General features: G+C 33.2%; 1 protein-coding gene across 2 annotated transcripts; it reads left to right on the forward strand.

The window, feature by feature from the left end:
• Positions 1 to 24,409, forward strand: LOC106060015 (geranylgeranyl transferase type-1 subunit beta-like). Of its 2 annotated transcripts, none has more exons than XM_056039860.1 (10): positions 1 to 687; positions 12,758 to 12,957; positions 13,355 to 13,479; positions 14,749 to 14,816; positions 14,902 to 15,053; positions 15,299 to 15,431; positions 17,539 to 17,584; positions 18,570 to 18,754; positions 19,135 to 19,243; positions 21,037 to 24,409. In XM_056039860.1, the coding sequence occupies exons 2-10, from the start codon at positions 12,785 to 12,787 to the stop codon at positions 21,180 to 21,182; spliced, it is 1,137 nt and encodes a 378-aa protein (XP_055895835.1). In that variant the 5' UTR covers positions 1 to 687; positions 12,758 to 12,784; the 3' UTR covers positions 21,183 to 24,409. The 2 variants fall into 2 exon arrangements, with proteins under 2 accessions (XP_055895835.1, XP_013073193.1); XM_013217739.2 differs by lacking the exon at positions 1 to 687 and adding an exon at positions 778 to 936.

A 24,409-nucleotide genomic window follows, 5' to 3' on the forward strand; every position in this document is an offset into this window, starting at 1 on the left:
TTAGGTGCCTCTGAGTCCACCCAGCTCCAATGGGTAGGCTACCTAATATTAGTTGGGGAAAAGTAAAGGCGGTTGATCGTTGTGCTGGCTACATGACACCCTCGTTAACCGTAGGCCACAAAAACAGATGAACTTTACATCATCTGCCCTATAGACCACAAGGTCTGAAAGGGGAACTAGTTAGGCCAGGTTCACATATCTAACTTTGCATTGACTTGCACCTATCCTTTGATCTGCTGTACCGTTGGGGCACTACACAAGATCTGTTAACCTTCTTTCTCCATTCTTATCTCTCATTTGTCTTTGATATAATTTCATTTGGATGTTCTTTCTGAAAATATTGAAGCCTGCCTGGATGGACCATTTCGGGGGCCGATTTTGAGTTTGTGTTTCCACACAAACTGTCTTTTGTAACCTTGTTTTCTTAATATATTGGGAAATCAAGATAGACAAATAGGCCTATAATGATCTTCGCTATTCATAAGTCTCTTCAAATGTGGGCCCCCATTAAGGTGGGTTCAAGCGCACTGAGGTTACTACACCACATGCTGTGGGCCCCTAATGGTCGTGGGCCCGGTTTCATTGATGCTAAGCCATTGGAAGTGGGAGAAAAAAAGGTCTAAAAGAATCCTCTCGAAGACGGACAGCTAAGAGTGAATAGAATATATGGATTATAAGGTTTGCAGAGTGAGTTATGGTTACTTTTCACCGATCTAGATAGATAGTAGATCTAGATATAGAATACACTGCATATGTAATTTTAAAAAATGTAAAATACGAATTTCATGTCGTATGAACGAAACGAATTTAGATCTAGATAAGATCTATAATCTATAGTTTATAACTATAGTCACTATAGAATAGATCTATATTCTATATACTAGATCTATAGAGAGTGAATAGAGTCTAGACTCTATTAGGACTTTAGTTATTCTAGTAACACCCATTGTTGACATTTTTCATTTGTAGATTTACCTTGATCTAGATCTATTCTATCTATCTATATTAATATTACTAGGTCTATATAATATAAATATATAATATTATATATATATTTAATATTAATATTTATATGTTTTATATATATTATATAATTATAATATAGATCTATATATTAATATATATATAATAATATATATATATAATATATATATTATATAATAATATATAATATATATTTAAATATATTATAATATAGTTACATAGTAGATACTAGATAGTAGATCTGTTATATATGTGAATTAGTATTATTCATGATCAGAACTTTGTCTTTAGCCTTTAGCAAGTTTCTTAAGTTAAACCATTTGATTTTCTTAAACTGACAAAACTAAAACTGACTAAACTGTCAGGTCTAAAGACAAAGTGTAACTAAAGACTAAAGAGCTTTCTAAATTCTAATCTAAATTAGAAAAAGTCTTAACTAAATCTTTTTTTTTTCTATAGATCTAGATCTAGACTATTGTCACTATAGTCGTATAGATCTAGAGTAGTTTATGCTATTCGGACACCTATAGGTCCAAATTTGAAAGTTTGACTTTGACAGCGCATTATTTTACAATGGTTTGACATAGAAAAGAAAATGACGTATCAAAATCTTCTTTAGTTAAAGGAGAATAAGGATGACTACTTATATTTGTTCCCAAAACCTATATTTGTTATTATATTTAAGGTCAAAGAGGCCGTGTGTTTTCATTTAATTCGGACACATTTGACCCACATTATTTGATTCCGGACACCATAATTTATTTCGGACAGTCTCTATATTTAGGCATCAATAAACTCAGATTTTAATTCCATATTAACATTAACTAAATTTTAAGATCCCCAGGCATAGCCCCTCACATGAAATCATTACGATGTTTTCAAACTATGCATAAATACGAACACAAAAAATAAAATTATGAACACACTTATTCTATCAAAATTAGGTCACTGGAATAGTGATTTCTGCACCGACTTTTAGACTTATTTTTTGTTTGTTTATTTTATGTGTGTTGAATGTTTCAGGTTTGCATGATTAGATGTGTGTTGAATGTTTGTGTTTTTTTTTGTTTATTAATTTAATAAATTTGTAATACAGATGATCTTTTGTAGTATAGTAGGCCCCTACAGGTTACGATAGCCATTCTTGCCTAACTGAATTCTCTATATTCTCTCTATATAAATCTAGATCTATCTAGTAGGTCTAGATCTAAGCATTTAACTTCATTCAATGTACCAAGCTCACTCCAAACATTTGCCCATTTATTCTCTATTAAAAAAAAACAACAAACGAACAAATATAATATAAGATCATTTTTATTGATGCCCAAAACTGGCTGTCCGAAATAAATTTTGGTAAGAAAATCGTAATTTAATTCGGACACCGTATTAATTTTTTTTTGGTATGGAATTAGAAAACGTAGCTTATGAATCAAATAAATTAGATCGAAAAACAGAATAAATATTGCCGGGCTCATTAGTACAGACTTAGCCAATCAAAAAATATAGTCTTAACTCTAGGAAGAGGTAAAGTCATCCGGGTAACATAGGAAAAAACAACAACCTGACTAACAAAATTTGAAATTCGTTTTTCTTACATAAAAAGACAGCTAAATGGAAGGAAATTGGGTTAGAATCATTGGAAAATGGACAAGCACATTATACAGCGCACTAGTTTTATAATACATATTAAAATAATTATTTAATGACCACAAAAAAAACAGCGAATGTCCGAATTCATGTAATGTCCGAAATAAATAAACTACTATAGATCTAGATTCTAGCTAGATTAGTCAACTACTATAGTAATAGTAGTCAAACTATAGATCTAGTAGCCGTAATAAGTGAAATTTTAAGTATAGTCTATCTCTATACAGTACAATAATACTACTAATACTAATACTGTAATACTTGTGTCTAGTCTATAGTCAGTATAGTTAATAATAGAACAGTTATAAGTTATAGTCTAGACTCTAGTCACACTCTAGTGTCTACTGAGTCTAGTGTCTCTAGATCTAAAATAATCTAGAATCTAGATCAGACCTAGAGTAGCCTAGAGACAGTCCTAGTTAGTAGATCAAGTAGAGTCAGAGTCTAGTCAGTCTATAGAGTAGTATAGAGTAGTATAGACCTATAGTCTAGTCTCTAGTCTGTCACTACTAGTAATAATAATAATAATAATCTTTATTATCTGTAAGGAAATTTGTCTTACAATTTGTGCATTACACCAAACAAAAAACATTATAACTATAAGAAACCAAAGTGTACATTCACACCAGACTCACTCATAATTTACATGTGACAAAGTTTATACCAGATTGTTCTTATTTAATGATTTGATTGCCAGGGGAACAAAAGAGTGTTTGTGTCTGTTTGTCTTTGCTATCGGTGTCTTGTATCTCTTTTGTGATGGTAAAATCATAAAATCCTGACACAAAGGGTGATTCTTTATTTCGAGGATCTTGTTAGCTTTTTTTATAGATGTTTGTCTCAAACAACTGCCCATATGGGGTTTGTTTTTTGCCAATGATTTTGCCAGCAGCATTGAGGATTCTATTAAGTTTATTCCTATTTTTTAATGCTCAGATTGCCATACCAGGCAGTGATATTGAAACTGAAAATATTGCAGATGTGAGCGTGATAAAACATAGCCAAGGCCTTTTCGCTAACATTAAACGAGGACAGTTTTCTTAGTAGTCGTAATCTTTGCTGCCCTTTTTTGCTGATATAATCAGTATTTGCAGTAAAATTTAGTTTATTGTCTAGGATAGTACCAAGGTATTTAAAGGTTTGCATAATTTCAATAGTCTCTCCAGCTACAGAAACACTCTACTCTGTACTCTCTAAGTAACTAATATGAGACAGATAATGGTTCGACATAGAAAAGAAAATGAAGTACATCAAAATCTTCTTTAGCTAAAGGAGGATAAGGATGACTACTTATATTTGTACCCCTAACCTATATTTGTTATTATATTTAAGGTCAAAGAGGCCATGTGTTTTCATTTTTAATTAAAAAATCAAACAAATTTGACACATATTATTTGATTCCAGGCACCATAATTTATTTCAAACAGTCTCTATATTTTGGCATCAATAAACTCAGATTTTAAAATTATATTAATATTAACTAAATTTTAAGATCCACAGGCATAGCCCATCACATGAAATCATTAAGATGTTTTCAAATTATGCATAAATACGAACAAAAATAAACATGTGAACACACTTATTCTACCAAAATTAGGTCACTGGGATAGTGACTTCTACACCGACTTTTAGACTTATTTTATGTTTGCATGGTGGGAAGCGTGGTCGAGAGGCCAAGTGCGCTTGAACTTGGCTTGGCTTGACTACCTAGAAGGGGGCTCGAGGTTCGACACCCGACTCGGGCAGAGTTGTGTTTACTGAGCGCCTAAAGGCAGCACGGAAAACCAACTCCTAGATACCCCCTCCCCCCCACCGGTCCACAAATGAGATTGGACCAAAAGCGCTCTGAGCATGCTATAAGCATGAAAGTGGCGCTATATAAAAGCTATAATAATAATAATAATAATGATTAAATGTGTGTTGGATGTTTTAGTTTTTTGTTTATTCATTTAATAAATTTCTTATACAGATGATCTTTTGAAGTATAGTACAGGTTAGGAAAGCCATTCTTGCCTAAATAGCTGAATCCTCTATATATTCTCTCTCTATAAATCTAGATCTATTTAGTAGGTCTAGATCTGGGCATTTAACTTCATTCAATGTACCAAGCTCACACAAAACATTTGCCCATTTATTCTCTATAAAAAACAACAACAAACAAACAAATATAATATATGATCATTAAAATTGATGTCCAAAACTGCTATCCGAAATAAATTTTGGTAAGAAAATTGTAATTTAATTCGGACACCCTATTAAATTTTTTTTTGTATGGAATCAAACAACTTGGCTTATGAATCAAATAAATCAGCTCCAAAAACAGAATAAATATTGCCAGGCTCATTAGCATAGACTTAGCCAACCAAAAAATATAATCTTAGCCTAAGGAAGAGGTAAAGTCATCCTGGTTACATAGGAAAAAACAACAACCTGACTTACAAATTTGAAATTCTTTTTTCTTACATAAAAAGACAGCTAAATCAGGGGTTCTCAACCTGTGGGTCATGACCCCCTTGGGGGTCGATTGACGATTTGCCCGGGGTCGCCTAAGACCATTGAAATTATGGTTTGTTATTGTCCATTCTTCTATTGCTGTATGTGTGTGTGTGTGGGGGGGGCCGCTGCAGAGTTGGGAATTGTAAAAAGGGGTCACCGAGCATAAAAGGTTGAGAACCGCTGAGCTTAATGGAAGGAAATTGGGTTAGAATCATTGGAAAATGGACAAGCACATTATACAGTGTGCTATAAGTTTCATATTAAATATCAAAATTAAAGATGTAATGTCCAGATTAAATAAACTACTCTAGATATATTTATCATAATATTTTAAATTAATAATATTATTAATATTCCTAGACTCTAGGGCACAGGATAGATAGATAGATAGAATTAACAACTCTTAGCTTAGCCCTTAGGACTAGATCTAGAAATCTAGACCTAGTCAAGTCAGTCTAGTCTAGTTTTAGTGTTAGACTTAGACTTTAATTAAGGCTTTAGATCTACTAATCATCTACTAATACTACTAATAATAACTAATAGTAATATTCTATATAGTTAATTATACACGTAAATATATTGATCTAGAATTAGATCTAGTCTAGGTCCATATTTTGAATTTAATAAACCATTTCATTTGATTTAATTGTCATTGTAAATTAGCTTTCAATTTAGATTTAGACATAAATTAGGCATTGTAAACCTTAAACTAGATTTAGACCCCTTTAAAAACTAAAATCAACAACAGTCATCATGAAGTTGCTCTGGCTATTTATCCTAATAATTACTAAATACATACTAGCTGAACACAGAACCAGATCTACCTTAGTCAACACTAAACTTAAAAAAGAAACAACAGTCATAATCAATCATCACACTTTAGATCAAAGCAACTTAAAAAATAACCTAACATACACATCCATAACACTAAAGAAGATTACCCATCACAAATGGAAGTTCTCAATCAGACACAGCAGAAATAAATACCTATCACTGTTAATATTAATAGCAGGAGATGTAGAGTCAAATCCAGGGCCTAGATCTAAAGATAGATGCAACATCTGCAAAAAAGTATGCACCATGAAACAGAAAGCCATTCAATGTGACACCTGCGATGAATGGTACCATGCATCATGTCTCCATATGAATACACCTGTGTATTATGCCTTAGGCAACAAAGATGCATCATGGCACTGTGTACCGTGTGGGTTACCTCAGTTTACATCAGGACTGTTTGATTCCTTTGATGCAGACACTTCTAACCCATACAACATCCTAAACACCATCCCAAACCAAACTCACCAACCACTAGCCAGATCCACTCCTGTTAAACCTAAATCTACTAAAATTAATACAACAGCCTCACTAAACAAACCTACTAAAGAAGTAACACCAAAATACCTTAAAACCTTAGTAATAAATTTTCAAAGCATTAGGAACAAAACAGCAGACTTAGAAATTTTATTAGAATGTGAGAAACCAGACATAATTGCAGGCACAGAAACTTGGCTACATCCTGAAATTTATAATGCAGAAATTTTCAATAGTAATTATGAAATTTTTAGAAAAGATAGGGCTGATAATCATGGAGGAGTTCTTTTAGCAATAAAAAACACTCTTATAGCAGAAGAAATTACCTTACCTAACTCAAAAAATATAGAATCAACATTTTGTAAAATTAATACCACCTCAACATCCCTAATAATAGGCAGCATTTACAGACCACCAAATTCTAGTTTAGAATACATGCAGGAACTATGTAATCAGATTACGACACTTAAAGAGACAAATAAAAATGCAGTTTTTTGGATTATGGGTGATTTCAACCTACCTGATATAAATTGGAAAACACTAACCATAGATAAACACCAAAACCTTAAGGACATAAATGAGCTTTTCATAGAAACTTTACACAACCTAAGTTTAGATCAAATCATTAAAAAGCCAACTAGATTAAACAACACATTAGATCTCTTCTTAACCAACAGACCTGGATTAGTAGTTGATTATGATATTATCCCTGGTCTATCAGACCATGAGATCATAAAAATACACAGATAAAAGCAGTAGCCAATACAAAACCCAAAAGAAAAATCTTACTCTGGAATAAATGTAACCTAACACAACTACACCAAGCTGCATTAAACTTTCAACAAACATTCTTATTAGAAAAAGACATTAACCAACCAGTCGATGACCTCTGGAATTTCATTAAAAACCATCTTAAAAGCATTATAGAAAATCAAATACCAACTAAATACACATCAAACAAAATAAATAAATGCTGGTTTAATAATAGACTAAAGAAGCTTTGTAAACAGAAGGAAAACCTATATAGAAAATTTAAAGAAACTAATGCAGAAAGAGTTTACAAAAAGTATATAAAAATTAAACACTTAACCCAAAAAGTAAGCAGACAGCTGCAGAGTGAATACATAAACAATGTAATATCTAAAGACAACAACAAAAACCTATGGTCATACATTAAGTCTAAGAAAATGGAAACAACAGGCGTAGCGCCATTAAAAGATGAACATAACATAATACATAATGATAATGAAACTAAAGCAAACATTCTAAACAAATACTTTGCATCAGCATTCTCAGCCCCAGGAGACAAAAACATATTACTGAATTTGAACCAAGTAGACAACATAGAAGATATAGTAGTACAAGAAAATGGAATTCAAAAACTATTAGCCAACACCAAACCAAATAAAGCTTCTGGACCTGATGGTATTCCAGCTAGATTACTCAAAGAACTAAGTAATGAGCTAGCCCCAGTGTTCAAAATACTCTTTCAGGCTTCACTTAACCAGGGCAGAGTACCAAAGGACTGGAAAGAAGCTAATGTCACCCCCCTATTTAAAAAAGGAGAAAAATCTGACCCAGGAAACCACAGACCAGTATCACTTACCAGCATCACATGTAAAATCCTAGAACACATAATATGTAGCAACATCATAAACCACTTAGACAAACATAATGTCCTCACACCATACCAACATGGCTTTAGGAAATATAGATCATGTGAAACACAACTAATAGGACTAATTGATGATTTTTCAAAAGGTTTAGATAATAGTGAACAAATAGATGCTATCTTACTAGATTTTTCTAAGGCTTTTGACAAAGTTCACCACCATAGTTTGCTTAAAAAATTAAAATATTTCGGCATTAATGGTCCACTGCATCAGTGGATTAAAGACTTTCTGATAGGGAGAGAACAAACTGTAATAATAAATGGCTCTAAATCAACACCGATAACAGTAAATTCAGGTGTGCCTCAAGGAACAGTCTTGGGTCCACTACTATTTTTAATTTACATAAATGATTTACCAAATTGCATTAGTTCAGGAACAAAAGTCAGATTATTTGCAGACGATTGCATAATATATAGAACAATAAAAACAACACAAGACACAGATATTTTACAAAGAGAATTAGATGAATTACAGAAATGGGAATCAAATTGGAGCATGTCTTTCCACCCAGAAAAATGTCAGTTGTTAAGAGTAACAAAAAAACTAAAACAAATTAATTCCACTTATCTTATTCATGGCAAACCAGTAACACAGACTAAAAACGCAAAATACCTAGGTGTTATAATAAATGAAAAACTGTCATGGAATCCACATATTGATGAAACTACAAAAAAATCAAACAAAGCATTTAGGATTTATTAAAAGAAATTTCTATAAATCAAATAAGAACATAAAACTAAAATGTTATTTAACCTTGGTTAGGCCAATAATAGAATATGCATCCTCTGTTTGGGACCCCTCAACTCAAGAAAACATTAAGAAACTGGAACAGACACAAAATAGAGCAGTGCGATTCATAACAAACGAATATTCACATTTGACTAGAGTAACACCTTTAGTAAAATCACTAAATTTAGAAAGCCTTCAGGACAGAAGGCTCAAAAGTAAAGTAGCAATCATACATAAAACACTGAACCATAATCTTCAAATACAAAAACAAAATTTAATAAAATACTCTGAAAGACACAAAGATAAAGGCACATTCCTCGTCCCATATGCTAGGACAAATTTGTACAAATACTCCTTCTTCCCTAGTGCTATTAGAGCATGGAATGGGTTGCCTGAGCTAGCCAGGAAAACCAGTGACTTGGCAGAATTTAAGTCATTGGTTAATATGCATGACTAAATGCATGACGCGTAGGACGTAATCATCTTCTTTTTTGAAGTAACGTCTGTATTATATAAGATAAGATAAGATACAATATTTAATATAGTTAATAGATCTATTTTTATTACTATATTATATATAACTTAATATAAGTATAACTGTAAGTGTAAGATGTACTGTCTATGACACTATCACTGGGTGTCATTGTGTGTAAATGATAAATGTGAGTTATAATTCATTTAGATCTAGGTCTAGTATTAACTTACTGCTAGTCTAGACTAGTCTCTAAGTAGTCTAAGACTAAAGTGAAAGTTACTAGATCTAGAAGCTTCACTAAAGAAATTAAAATGATTTAGATCTAGATTCTATAGTTACTAACTAGTAGAACTAGCCTAGCTTCTAAAATGTAGATCACTATTATGATATAGTCAATAAAAGTAGATCTATAATAAATAAATTAAATATAATTATTTTATTGATTGTGTAGATTGTGTAACTTTGCATTCAGTTGATACAGCTCACCTTAATTTAATTTATTTTGATGGCTATAATGAAACTACTAAATTGTAGCCTAGTGCACAGACCCATATATAATGCTTTTAAAATAGATGTTGTGGATAAAAAAACTTTCTTAGTCATTATAGTCATTGTAGGTGATAAATGGTGATCCATGATCTATAGATATATGCTGTAAAAAAAGAAAAATTAATAAATTATCCATGTCTAGATCATGATTATATTTAAAATACATCTTAACATTTCCTTATCTTAGAAATTTATTGAAGAATAAACAAAAAACAAACATTTAGCACATAATAAATCCTTCAAACATAAAATAACAGTCTAAAAGTCAGTGTAAAAGTCACAATCCCAGTGACCTAATTTAGGGTAGAATAAGAGTGTTCAAATTTTTATTTTTTGTGTTTGTATTTATGCGTAATTTGATAAAATGTTTATGATTCATGTGAGGGTTAGGGTTAGTCAATTTAGTTAATATTAATATAGAATTTCTTGGTGCCAAAATATAGATACTGTATGGAAAAAAGTTATAGTGTTCTGAATCAAATAAAGTGTGCAAAATTTGTTGCAATGAAATGATGACACATGGCCTCTTTTACCTTTAATGTAATAACAAATATAGGTTAGGGGTACAAATATAAGTAGTCATCCTTATTCTCCTTAAACTTAAGAGCGTTTTGGATTCTTTTCTATGTCAAACCATTACCGAATAATTTGTGATCAAACTTAAATTTTCGGCCTAGAAGTGTTTGCAGTGAACACTGTATGTCCTGGGGAAGTAAAAATAAAATGAAAAATTTCCATACCTGTTGACTTTGACCTTCAGTTTCACTTTGTTTTATAATTTGAAATATTAGGTTGGAAATGTTATAAATATGGAGCATGTGAAGTACCTATATAATTGTTAATAGTAAAGCTGCTAAAGCATGATAATATGGTGATGTATCTGCTGTCCTTCAACACAGATTATCATAAATTACTCTATTATGTTACTACAACTATAGTATAAGATAAGTTGTGATTACAATAACACAACAGAAACATTCCAGTAAATAAAACAGACACAACATAAAGAGTTCATTCAGCGACTACACACAGGCATCTTGGTCCTTTTCATGTATCTTGATCAAATGGTGATGTTGATAAAGTCTGACTGATTAAGATACAAACAAGTTTTTGTACCCCCCTGTTCTTGTCTTGATCGACAGTAGTCGCCCACTTCACTACGTCTTGACGTAGTTATGATGTAGCTGGTGGCTGTTGATTTCCAAGATTTTTTCAATTTTTCTTTTGTAAACTCTTCTATCTTGCTTTGATACTGAGTTTCGTCTCCTGAAATAAGACTGACTATGACAGTATCATCAGTGAATTCAATGAGTTAAACTGAGTCATTAATGCTTCTTATATCATTAGCGTAAAGAGTATACAGTACAGGAGAAAGTACATGACCTTGAGGATCACCCATACATAGTACTTGAGTTGATGATTTGGTGTTGTTGACTTTAACATACTTGGGGACGTTGGGTTAAAAAGTTTAAAACCCATGCTTGTACATAATGGTTGACATTTAAGTTACGAAGTTTGTTTATCATTAGATGTGTCTGTATGGTATTGCAAGCCGAGGAGAAATCTACGAAGAGCACTCGTGCATATGGTTTGGATGTGCCGAGATGCTTGTAAAGCTGGTCCATAGGCATAGAATTTGCTTTTTATGCAAAATTGGTGAAGGTCTAGGCTGTTATTGACTTTTGCTACAAGTTGTTTAAGCATATATTTTTCAAAACATAGGTGTAGTGCTACTGGGCAGAAATCATTTAAGCTATCTATTTTTGGTTTCTTTGGTACTGGTACGATCTCTGAAGTTTTCCAGATGTGTTGAACTATGCACATTTGTAACGAGTGGTTAAAGATGTGAGAGAAGATAAAAGAGATTTGTTCCGCACATAGCTTGATCAGCTTGCCACTAATTTTATCTGGTCCAGAAGCTTTTGTTACATTTACTCTTCTAAATAATAAAGTCACCTCATCTCCAGTTACAAAATTGACGTAGTGTTCTTGTTTTTCTTTGGTCAGAGTGTTGAAAATTTCTTCTTGTAGGTCAACAAAATCTTCTTTGTCGAAACGAGAATAAAAATCATTTGGTTCTTTGGCGAATTTCTCCTCATCATCCACTGAAAGTCGTTCTCGTTTTGAGGCGCAGCCTGTTATTGTCTTTAATCCTTCCCAGCATGCTTTTGAGTTGTTATTTCCAAAGAAATTCGTTATTTTCTTATTTTTTAAAATGTTTTTTCCCTTCAATTATTGTTTTTTTAGTGCACTCTCTAAATTGATACAGATGATCACAGCAACCTGTTAATTCTTCCATTTTATTTAGTAAATACCTTTGCCTGTTACGATGGGTGGAAGGAAGCCTCTTTGTCTTCTTCTTCTACACTTAACTTGTATTCTTCCTCTACGTCCTCTCTTCTTACAATTTGCGCCAGGGATTTGTTTGGTTAAAGCCTTAGGCTTAGGCTCGTTATTAAGTTCCAAGATGGCGGTATATTGTCCATACTGTCAAGCATTTTACCAAAAAACTCAACTGAAATACTAGTTTCCACTCAAATTAAATTCCATACCAACATTAGAATCCAAAAGACACAGTGCACATCCATTTAAGCTCTGGAGTATTAACAAATTTCATAAAATATTAACAGAAAAATTGAGTAAAAGAGTCCAGTATAATCAGGTCGCCTGCTGTGCAGCGCCCCAGAATTTAATTCTAGTAATCTAATTGTGTATCCTGAGTGTCTCTACTTTTAAGAACTAAATAAAGACTTTACCTCTAAATATTGATTCTAAATCTAGTTAGCAGTCATGACTCTATGCTACTTCAACCTGTCTAGACTCAAGCTAAGAAATCTAACAAGAGTATCTAGAATAAGTATTCTTCAATTTATAATGTTATCTTTCTAAAAAGGTTTAGGCAGGCAGGATAAAATTTACTATGGCAACAAAAAATCATACACATAGAGACTACGACTCTAAAAGCTCTAAATATGATGATTATATCAACTTTTCAACATCTATGTCTCGTGATGAACTTTTAAAAAAGAAACATATTACATTTTTAAAGAGAGTTTTGCAAGTTCTACCATCACAGCAACTTGACACTCACAGGTAATTATACTATTCAGAATTTAAATATAGACTTGTGTGTAGCAGAGAAATTACTAGATTTTCTGATGAAAACACAAAATAATTGAATGGATAGTTGATTGTAAAAAAAAAAATGTAATGGACCCCTCTCAGACCTTGCAATCTTTGGGTTGATTTTATTCTAATTTAAATAAAAACATTAAAATGATGTACAAAATTGTCACAGAGAATATTTGTTTAAAATAGAAGACTTCTTTCTTTGCTTATATTAAAAGAATGTGTTCAAGGCTTTACTAAGTTGTATTTAAGATTTAGTTTGAATCATGAATTGATTCTAGAAATTAAAGGAAGTCAAGGTTTTAGTTTTATTTGTTGTTAGTCAATTTTTTTGTTTCATTTTAAAATCCTTTAACCTCAGAGTTTCAGTTGCCTATTTTGCCATATCTGGACTTGACGTTCTAGATGCAATGAAAGAAATTGATGATCAACGTAATAATCTAATTCATTGGATTTACAGTTTACAAGTGCAACCTGATCCTAGTGGTAGGCACTTCTTTTACTGACATAAATTTATAATGTACATATAGAATTGTGTCAGATGTAATCATTGCATTATGAGATTCACTTTATCACTAACTATTGTTTTTATAGAAACACAATTTAGTACCTAAGCACAGTAATATAATTAGTATCAAAGTACCTAATCAGTACTGATTGGAAGTCAACATTTCACTTCAGCTTTTTATTTTTTTAAATATTGTTTTACATACATTTTAACAAAGGTTATATCAACTCATAAAGGTTATATCAACTCAATAAAGGTTATTTATATCAACTCACACTGTCATCATGGCTTCACACAACATAAAGCAACACTATGGCACTCCTGTAATAATGCAGTGGGTACCGAGTCATATAGGTGTCACTGGCAACACTATTGCAGCCTCCTTGGCACACTAAGGTGGGCAATTTTCACCCACTGAACAGGCTGTAAGTCTTCATCATGCTCTGGCTATAATTCAAAAAACAGAAATGGAAAAGTGGTTTGAGTGCTGGGACAAGTCCCAAAAAGCCTGTGGACTCTGGGAGCGCATGAGGCGCCTTGACCGCACTTCCCCATGATGGAGGCTGTCCAGGCCTCAGCAAGCTGTTATAGCACAGTGCAGGACAGGCCACTGTCCTGTTGGCTCATATTTCTCATATGGCCGAATTTAAATTCACCGCTACGGGTAAGAAGAGGAAACCGTTCCTTATATTCTGTTTGGCTGCCCCAGACTTGCTGATCTCCGTCTCAACAGGTCTGGGCAACCAAAAATTCTCGACCTGTATGGTGACATGCATGCACTATGCAAGACAGCAGGGTTCTGTCCAGGGCTTTTGCAAGAGAGGATTTGAGCCTCTCAAGCCTCACTCAGGTGGTGTTTGATGATGATGATGATATCAACTCACAAAGGTTATATCAACTCACAAAGGTTATTAACTCACTCTGTCTGTCTGTCTGGTACAATTTTTGTACACTTCCCATTTTCAAATCAAGTTGAAACTTTACACAATTATTAATTGTTCCTACAAAATATAAATCAATAAAAAAAAAATTACCATTTAATTAATTAATTAGTGGTAATATTTTAATTTAGTTTGATATTAATTAAATGAAATAGATCTTACAGTATTGATTAATATGGCTATAAATATACAGTTCTTCCCCATAAACAGGCTTCGTTGTTGTTTTTTAAGTATTTTAAAAATATTTTGCTTGTTATTAATATGTAAGTTTTCATTTAATTTTCACCCTATTTTGCATTTTTGAAGGTAAAAACCTGAGCCAGTGTGGGTTTCGTGGATGTTCAATGCTAGGTCATCTGTATGACTCTCACAAGGTACAGTGAACAATAGTTGTTTATTTGTTATAAAGTACAATATTTCCTTGTCTCCTTTCTGATGCAATGTTCTATTTGTGTGTAGGCTAAAGGTCAATTAATACCATATGACAGCAGCAATATTGCAATGACCTACACATCACTAGTGTCTTTGTTAATCCTTGGAGATGATTTGTCCCAAGTTCACAAAAAGTCTGTGATAGCAGGAATACGAAGTCTACAGCAGTCAGATGGAAGGTGAGTTCTTGGTCTTCTGTGAAGCTTTAGTTATTTCAGTTGCGCTTTGTTTCTATCCATTAAATAAGAGACGAAAAAAAGCCAGCTAAAACTTTGTATAACATTATCAGTCAATTAAAATATTAATTTGTTCAATGTTTTATTTACTTAATTAAAATAGAACATTTCATTCAGCCATTATAAAGGGTGATAAGTTGAAGATAAGTAAAATGATCTTTTTTTCACAAATTTTATTATTTTTTCAGTTTCGTTTCAGTTCTTGAAGGGAGTGAAAGTGATATGAGATTTGTTTACTGTGCTTGTTGTGTCTGTTACATTCTTGATGACTGGACTGGGATGGATGTAGAGAAAACTGTAGCATATATTACCCAAAGTCTTGTAAGTGTTTCTATTCAACTGTATAGTTACAATTAAGACTTGGTTTGACTTGACAAACATAGATAAAGATGACACATCAAGACCAGGATGGTGTGTTTAGACTAACCTGACATCTAGACTAAGCTAACACATCTAGACTAAGTTGACACATCTAGACTTACTGAAAATGTCAAAACCTAATGTGACAAAGTCAACTAAATTAAAAATATGACAGTATAAATAACTCAATTCATCTGTATGCTGGTAAGGCACCGGGACTAGACTCCATCCCTGCTGAAATATACTCAATTGGCAGTTCAGAGCTGACAGCTAAACTAACTGAAATCTACCAGATAATGTGGGAACAAAAGAAACTACCACAAGAGTTCAAAGACGCCTCCATCATTCACCTCTACAAGAGAAAGGGAAATAGGCAGTTATGCGATAACCATCGTGGCATATCCCTCCTATGCATTGCTGGCAAGATTCTGGCTAGGGTGCTATTAAACAGACTACAACACCACCTAGAAACTGGCCTACTTCCAGAAAGTCAATGCGGCTTCAGGCAGGGTAGAGGCACGGTTGACATGATCTTTGCAGTCTGCCAACTCCAAGAGAAACGTAGAGAGCAAAATTCAAATCTCTTTACTGCATTCATAGATTTGACTAAAGCTTTTGATAATATCAGTTGTGAAGGCAAATCATGTCCAAATTCGGTTGCCCGGATCAATTCATAACAATGGTGCGCCAATTCAATGATGACATGTAAGCAAGAGTCCAAGACAACAGATACTACTCCAAGCCTTTTCCTGTCTCAAATGGCGTGAAGCAGGGCTGTGTGCTGGCTCCAACGCTTTTCAGCATAATGTTCACCGCCATGCTGAAAGATGCCTTTCGCATAGAAAGCATTGGAGTTCGCACTGATGCAAGTTTATTTAATGCTCAGAGACTCAAAGCAAAGACCAAGGTAAACTATGACTGCATCAGAGACCTGCTATTTGCAGATGACTGCCCTAAACGCCGCAAATGAAGAAGACCTTCAAAAGAGCCTGTCCCTCTTCGCTAATGCCTGCAAAAATTTTGGCCTCACCATTAATGTAAAAAAGACAGAAGTGCTGCACCAATCTCCTCCAAATAAAGCTGTCACAGAACCAGACATTTTCATAGATGGCCAGAAATTAACAAATATCAAAAAGTTTGTCTATCTGGGAAGTACCATATCAGCAAACGCCCATCTAGATGATGAGGTTGACTTCCGTATTGCTTGTGCCAGTGCTGCTTTTGGCAGACTTCAAGAACAAGTGTGGCAATGGAGAGGACTCAGCATATCTACAAAACTGAAAGTCTACAGTGCTGTAGTTCTCCCGTCACTCCTATATGCATCAGAGTCCTGGACCCTATACTCCCGCCACACCAAAAAGCTAAACTCCTTCCATCTACGCTGTCTAAGGAGTATCCATAAGGTGCGTTGGTCCGACCACATACCAGACACAAATCTTAAAGCTGTCCAACATGCACAGTATCAATGCAACAGTAAAAAGGTCCCAACTTTGATGAGCGGGACATGTAGTCCGCATGCCAGACAATCGCCTTCCCAAGCGACTTCTGTACGGGGAGTTGTGTGCCGTATAAGCGCTCCCAAGGAGGCCAATACAAGCGCTACAAAGACACTCTCAAGAGCTTCATCAAGGAATGCGATATCGACATTCACGGCTAGGAAGCACTAGCTCTCGATCGCTCGTCATGGCGTGAGGCTGTGAGTCTCAGAGTCTCAAGATTTGAAGCAAGAAGAGTGTCCAGGGCGTAAGAGCACCGAACCAACAAAAAGCTGGGAGAAGAAGCAGGCCTATCTGCAACTGACCTAACCCACCCATGCCACATATGCGGGCGGCTTTTTAAAGCGAGGATTGGACTTTACAGCCATCTTCGAGTCCAAAGGAAATGAGAAATGTGCTCATCTTTGACCACGAAGGAGGAGCTATATGCTTCTAGATGGCAATGTGTAGACAATTATGCCTGTCATTTAGCCTACACACTTTTTTTTTTTTTTTACTGTACTCCTGTTTGTCATTATGCATAAAGCTTTTTCAATTTTCTTAACAATTCTGTGATATTTCTATTTCTTTAGTCATATGAAGGCGCCTTTGGTCAGAAGCCATTTAATGAGGCACATGGTAAGTTGATGTGATTTATTGTATTAGTTGCTGTTCTTATGTTTACATGTTGTTGGTATTGTCACATATGTGTGTCATGTTTACTTTATTCAGTGTATATTATAGGCATACTATACAGACATATTTTTTTTAATCTAGTGTTTAATATGTCTGTATGACCGAGAGGCTTAAACGGCTTGACTACCATTTGAGAGGGGGGGGGGGGGCTTTAGCTCAACACTTGAGCAGATTAGATTACTGAGTGCCTAAAGGTGACATGAAAATCTCCCAGATACTACAAAAAGAGATTTGATCATAGTACTTTGAGCATATCATAAATATGTGTGCTATATAAAAGAGAAATAAGAGACACCTGACTTTGTGTACAAAGAGATGTCTAAAGTCTGAGAAGAGTCATTTCAAAGCTATTATAATAGTAGTACCAGTATCTGGACATAACCATTTATAGGAGAAATAGTCTGTCCATAAGTGTTGATCATTAAATTCTGGTAATTTTTAACTCTCCATTTTGGAAAATAAACAAAACTAAAAGCACTATACAAATTTACTTGCATCATTGCCTTAACAGTACTGGAAGTTCAAAAAAGTAGACCATTATGTTTTTATAATTAAGTTTGCAGATTCTAAGCTAACCATAAAAAAATCAAAACAAAATGAAAAAGCCAATTTCTTTTGTACTGTATTCAACTATATGAGATGATGTTTGACCAAGTTTGAAACATCTTTTATGGATTGTCAAGTATGTGTCCAGTTTGTTCTCAAGGACAATCCTATTACCATTTATTTTTTTTTACAAATTAACAAAAATCGTTTAATCAGTAGTATCTAATTTTTTAAAACAGGATCAGAAAACTGCAAAAAACTTTGTGGTTAGTTCTTTTATCACACCTTATTTTACATCTTCCTACACTGTTGGATCTTCTAAAATGATACAGGTTTGTGGTAATATATAAATTACTATAAAATGAATAATTGTATGCTACAGGAGGATCCACATTTTGTGCTGTAGCCTCTCTTGTGCTTCTGGACAGACTTAACAGTGCACTTACTGAAAATCAGCTCTCTAGACTCAAGAGATGGTTGTTACGTCGTCAGGAAAGTGGTTTTACTGGCCGACCCAATAAGCCAGCTGATACTTGTTACTCTTTTTGGGTTGGAGCAACGTTGCAGGTAACATAAACTTTTTCTTTTTTGTTAGTGTGACTAGTATTACCTTGGTTGTGTCTTAATCTACAATTACTTTGTCTTTTTGATTTTTGTTTCATCTGATTGCATAATTACTTTGCCTCATTTCAAATATTTTATTTTTTATGCTGCCATTTTTTAGTCATTGAAAGAACAAAAAAACATAAAAAAAAAAATGAAAGAACTTTGTGTTATTCCATCCCTAATTCTACTTGAATTATTTGGTCTGATACTGGCAAGCTGATTTGCAGTTTCTGAACTATTTTAATTATTAAATGTAATTTATCAAATGGTGATCATTGTTGAAAAATGTATTAATGTTGCTATGTATGACCTACTTCTTCTGTTTTCTGTATCACTTTAAGATGCTTGGTGTACTAGTTTTATCTGATGTGACACTCAACAGATCCTTTGTTTTGAGCACACAATCCCCAGTCACTGGTGGCTTCTCTAAATATCCTGATCATGTTCCTGGTATGTTGGATACATTTTTTTGGTATTATTACTGTCTTGAATAGACTTGAAATGTGTTTTGTGTTTTGCTCATTTCATGCACAATAGAATCACAAATTTTATCCCAAACTAAATGCCAAAAAATTTAATACATTTATTCAAAAATATTTATAAAAAAAACAAAAAAAACAACAACAACTAAACCTTCAAAAATATTAGAAATTATAATCACTAACCAAAATTAAAATTTGTACTAGATTGGGAATTATATTTCAAATAGGAATCACCCATTCTTCTAGTGTGTTCAAATGACATACAAGCCAGTTTTGGAGCCAATCTAAAAATATTGTACATGAATTATTTATTAAAGCATTGAGTGAAGGCTACATAGACTTAGGAACATTTAATCAGATTATCAAGTTTGTTTTAGACGAAATCGCACACTAAAAATTATTGGTATAAGATAAATAGACATATGAACTTAGAAAACATTTTTTTTTCTTTCTAAAGGCAAGTTTACATTGTGCTACAAATAGTTTTCTTATTAAAATTTTCCTTCTAATAGTTTTAAGTCCTTTTAAAAATGTCAATATTTGGAAAAAAAATTGTTCAGAATCTCTAGTGACTGAGTTGAACATGACTCTGAAATCTATTGACCTAGTTGAATATTCCAAAATCTGTTGACCAAACACACCAAAATTTCTAACACTAAAACCAAAATGTGTGTGAACTTTTATATACAGGGTGCGTCAAAAAAATGTATACACACTTTGAACTGTCATAGACAATTTTTTTCCAACTGTCCCCATGTCTTGCCCATCTGCTTCCAAATCATGGGCCATGTATTCCCTCTTCTCACTTTCCTTGGTAGTTCCAAGTTAAGGCTTGTCTAGTTATGTTGGATGTAGGCTTGTAAAGGCTGTGACCTATCCATCTTGAGTGTCACTGAAGGATATCTACTTCAATAGGCTGCTGCTTTGTTCTTGGCCACAGTTCCTCATTAGAGATCTTGTCTGGCCAGTGGATCATAAGAATCTTGATGAATACCTGAATTTTTTTCATGGTGGTGATGGTGGTTCTCCAGGTCTCTGCTCCATAAAGTAGTATTGGCTTAACAATGGTGTTTTAGAGAATGTATTGGTCAGCTTGAGCCAATTATCACTTTAAAAATACTTTGCGCAGGCTGGAGGCAATGCAGTAAAAATCATAATTTTTGTAAAAGATTGTTACTAGTATACATGTTTTGTATGAGTCTATATTTTCTTTTTCTGTCAATCCTGGTTGCAAAATTTTCTTGTAATCCAGCAAGACACATGATGTAGAAAAAGGATGTTTTTCTTGATATTTTGTAATGAATCATTTTTGTCTTATGTTTTTTCAATGGTATTTTTTTATATGAAAAAAAAGGTTTGTTTTTTTCCTTAGTTTTTACAAATTTTTCATGCTTTAAATAATCTTGAAAACTTGGATAAATAAAATATAATTTATTTTATACTTGTATAATCATCATCATCACCTGTCCCTTGAATTTCGTCTTAGGGGTGCAGTCACAGTTAGTGTAACCAATTCCTGGTCAGCAGCTGCTCTATTTATCTTTAATGCTAAACTTAAAAACTATTGTACATTTTTTCTAAAGCTTACCATTTTTATGGAACATTTTCAATGTTATGTCCAACCTTATTATAATACCTTCATTTATTAATTACACTTTTCTATTCTTAGTTGTGACAAAGTATTATATCTTAATTTTTTAAAATATTATATTGGTGATTGTGTTTTGTAATAAACATATTCTTTTCTTTTATGTTTTCTAGATCCTTTACATTCCTACCTTGGTCTGTGTGGCTTGTCACTTATAGGAGAGCCTGGCCTTAGCCCAATATTTCCTGCCTTGAATTTGTCACAGAGAGCTTATGATCATTTATCAAATTTACAAAGACAGTGGCGTGAGAAGCACTAGACAGCAGCTAGATGACTTTGAGCTTAACTTCTCTTATAATTACACATCTTGATGATTTGAGACAATTGTGGCTGTGTGGGGATGTAACTCTGGGAGAAATGTGATCCTCGGCCAAACTGTTTAGAAAGTACTGAAGTCTTGTTGGAGACATTTGAAAAAGGGGACTCTTCATTTTTAGATTAGATTAGTTTCAAGTGTTCACTTCAGTGATACTACCTAGAGTACTTGCAGCAGCACTATTAGTAGTAGGTAGTGGCATTTATAGAGTAGACAGAGGGGTTGTGCTAAACTAATGTTAAAAGGACTTTGAGGAGATCAAACAGTTTTATCTGACTTCAGAGTCCCCCCCCTTCCTTTTGTAATCATTGTGGAAGTTCAAATTGTTATCCACTGTCTGTGAAGAACTTTTCTATTTGTCCAGGTCATTGAACATTTGGACAAGGTGAGAAGTAGTTGCCTCCCTAAATGTAAGCTAAGAAAGTGAATGAAATGTTTCTTTGTCAAAAGCTTTTTGTGTACCATACAGGCTCAATGAAATAATAAAATTTTGTCCATTTGTTGAGATCTTTTAAGTTATTGTACAGTTTTAATAAGAAAAAAAAAACAATAATTATATATAGTGGCCATTTGTAAATGTTATCATGTTTTGAAAACAAAACATTTATTAATACATTTTTTATATATTTTTTTTTAGTCAACCCAATTAGCTAGTGCTTCTCTCATTGCTTCTACCATGCATGATGAACATTGAAAGCATGTTCAATCTGATGGAGGAAATCTAGCAAGTCACATGTCCAATAGGATCATTTCACCTTTTGTTTTTGTTCACCTGTTAGTAGCACAAGAAAATACATCAGTATGTAATAAAAAATAAATAAGTAATATAATTCTTGTTACATAACATTATTTTTACAAGTAACAAAACTTTAGATATAAATGTTAAACAAAATAAAACAAAATTGCCATTCATCCAGTGTAATCCTTTCCAAAAACTATTCTTAGCAAATACAAGACGTTTAACTCTTTAACAAATTGTAAAGACACTACCAGCATCTGGCTTTAACCCTTTACAACCTAATGATGCTACCAGGACTCTGTTGCTTTCTATGTGTTTTATATGTTTTCTCTTCCAATCCAGCTTTGTATTATCAAAATAATTTCCGGGATAACTTGACCAGCCGTTTTAAATTGTGTTTTGTTCTGATACTAAGTTTAAACCTTTTGTTATAATTTTAATAATTTTTCTATGTAATTCACTGTTGCTAGGATATGTTTTTACAATGGCGGATCGTCCTTCTACATCTGGCTCTAGGCTAAATCATTGTTGTACTGCCCATCAGGTTAGAAGATTATTTATAGATATGGATGAGCGATCAGGAAGGATCTAGATCTAGATAGAGTTGACTTGAAAATAACATGGTCACAGTATGAGGGGGCCTACCCCAAGAGTGATTAGTACTAAAAGTAAAGTTCACTTTTCAGACCATGCAGTCTATGGGGTAGATGATGTCAAGGGTGTCATGTGGCCAGCACAACGACCAACTACCTTTACTAAAGTCAGGTACCCATTACAGACTCAAGAGTGACAGTGTATATAAAAAGTTTTATAAAAAACTAATGTTTTTGTTTGAAATTGAATACACTCAAATTTGACATGAATTTTGTTTAACTAGCAGTGTGTAGGAGGATTTTATGCCCCATTGCTAAGTGAATACTTTTTTTGTTTTCTTCATTCAAAAATGTTTTCTTTTCCTAACTGCCAGATTCATTCTAAGACTAAAGTAAGAAATTCAATGCCCTACAATTCTTTAGAGAATATGTATAAATGTTATCTATGACAGGAAAGACAATATTTTGTTGTTATTTCTACCTACATGCTGTATATTCGCTTTTGGCCCTAATTTTTTATCCAATGGCTGATTACACAAAAGTACTGTAAAAAAACATAACTTTTAAAAATCAAATTCAATTCTGAAAAGTTTTCGATGCTAAGAAATGAATACACTTTCACATGGTAGTTGAAATGTTTGAAAAGGCAGAGTGTAAGGTTTGTTTATAATATATGATGTGTGATTTTAATGTTTCAAATTAAAGAAAAAAAACAAGGTTGCAAAAACAGTTTGTTTGGAAACTTAAAATCGGCCCCCGAAGTGGTCCACCTAGGCAGGTAAAAAGGCAGGTTTCAATATTTTCAGAAAGTATATCAGAATGAAATTCTATCCAAGGCAAATGACAGAGAACGGAGAAAGAAGGTTGACAGATCTTGTGTGGAGCCCCAATGGTCCAGCAGACCAAGGGATAAGTGAAGGTGAAGTGAAATGTGAACCTGGTCTAACTGATGTCTTATAATGATTATCTAATTAATCTAATTGTTTTATTAAGAGTCAATCTCTTATTCAAAGCCAAAAAAAAAACAAAAATTTTTCATGCCATTGACGTGCGGTGCAGTTTACTCAATAATATGAAAAACTTATTAATTGTTGTTTTAAATTATGTTCCACTTATATGCATATTAAATAGATTTTTTTTCTCTTTCAAAAAAAGTAAACATCTTTTTGATGAATGTAGTAGCTAGTATGACAGAACTTATATACTTAGCAATACATTAAAAAAGATTTTTTGCATAAAGGTGTTATAAATATATGGTAAATATTCATCTCCCTTACTAAATAGCCTCCTGTGTTTGTTACTATTAATAGTGAATAGTTTGTTAAAGTTGTATTTTATAAAAAAAACTGCTTGATTTTAAAAATTTAATTTTTCGTTTTCAGAAAAGAAAAAAGTAGCAAAGTAGCCGTTGCATCAGAACTTTGAAAGGTCTAAAATACCATGATGTCGGATATTCAATATCATTTCTAGTTTAGGAGATCTAAACGGGACGGACGGACAGACTGACCATACAAAACTAGTAGTGTCTTTTCCCATTTCGGGGTCCGCTAAAGATTACCCCTCTTAATAAATAGATTTTTTTTTCAGTTTGGCAAAAATATATACAAATAAAAAAAGAATCTTATAGTAAATTCAATGCCTTCAATTCCATATACAATATGTCAACATTTCCTTATAATAGTTACAAAAGTAAATAAATGAAAAAAGCTGGAATGTCTGAACTCAACATTGCAGCTCAAACATAGAAGCATACAACTGTCCACCAATGTCACTGATCATCTCCTCCCAGATTTTTTTTGAAATGTAAGCCACCAATGAATAAAATAATTTATTTTCAA

Source organism: Biomphalaria glabrata, chromosome 1, assembly GCF_947242115.1.
Source record: "Biomphalaria glabrata chromosome 1, xgBioGlab47.1, whole genome shotgun sequence".
In the NCBI taxonomy this organism is placed as follows: domain Eukaryota; kingdom Metazoa; phylum Mollusca; class Gastropoda; family Planorbidae; genus Biomphalaria; species Biomphalaria glabrata.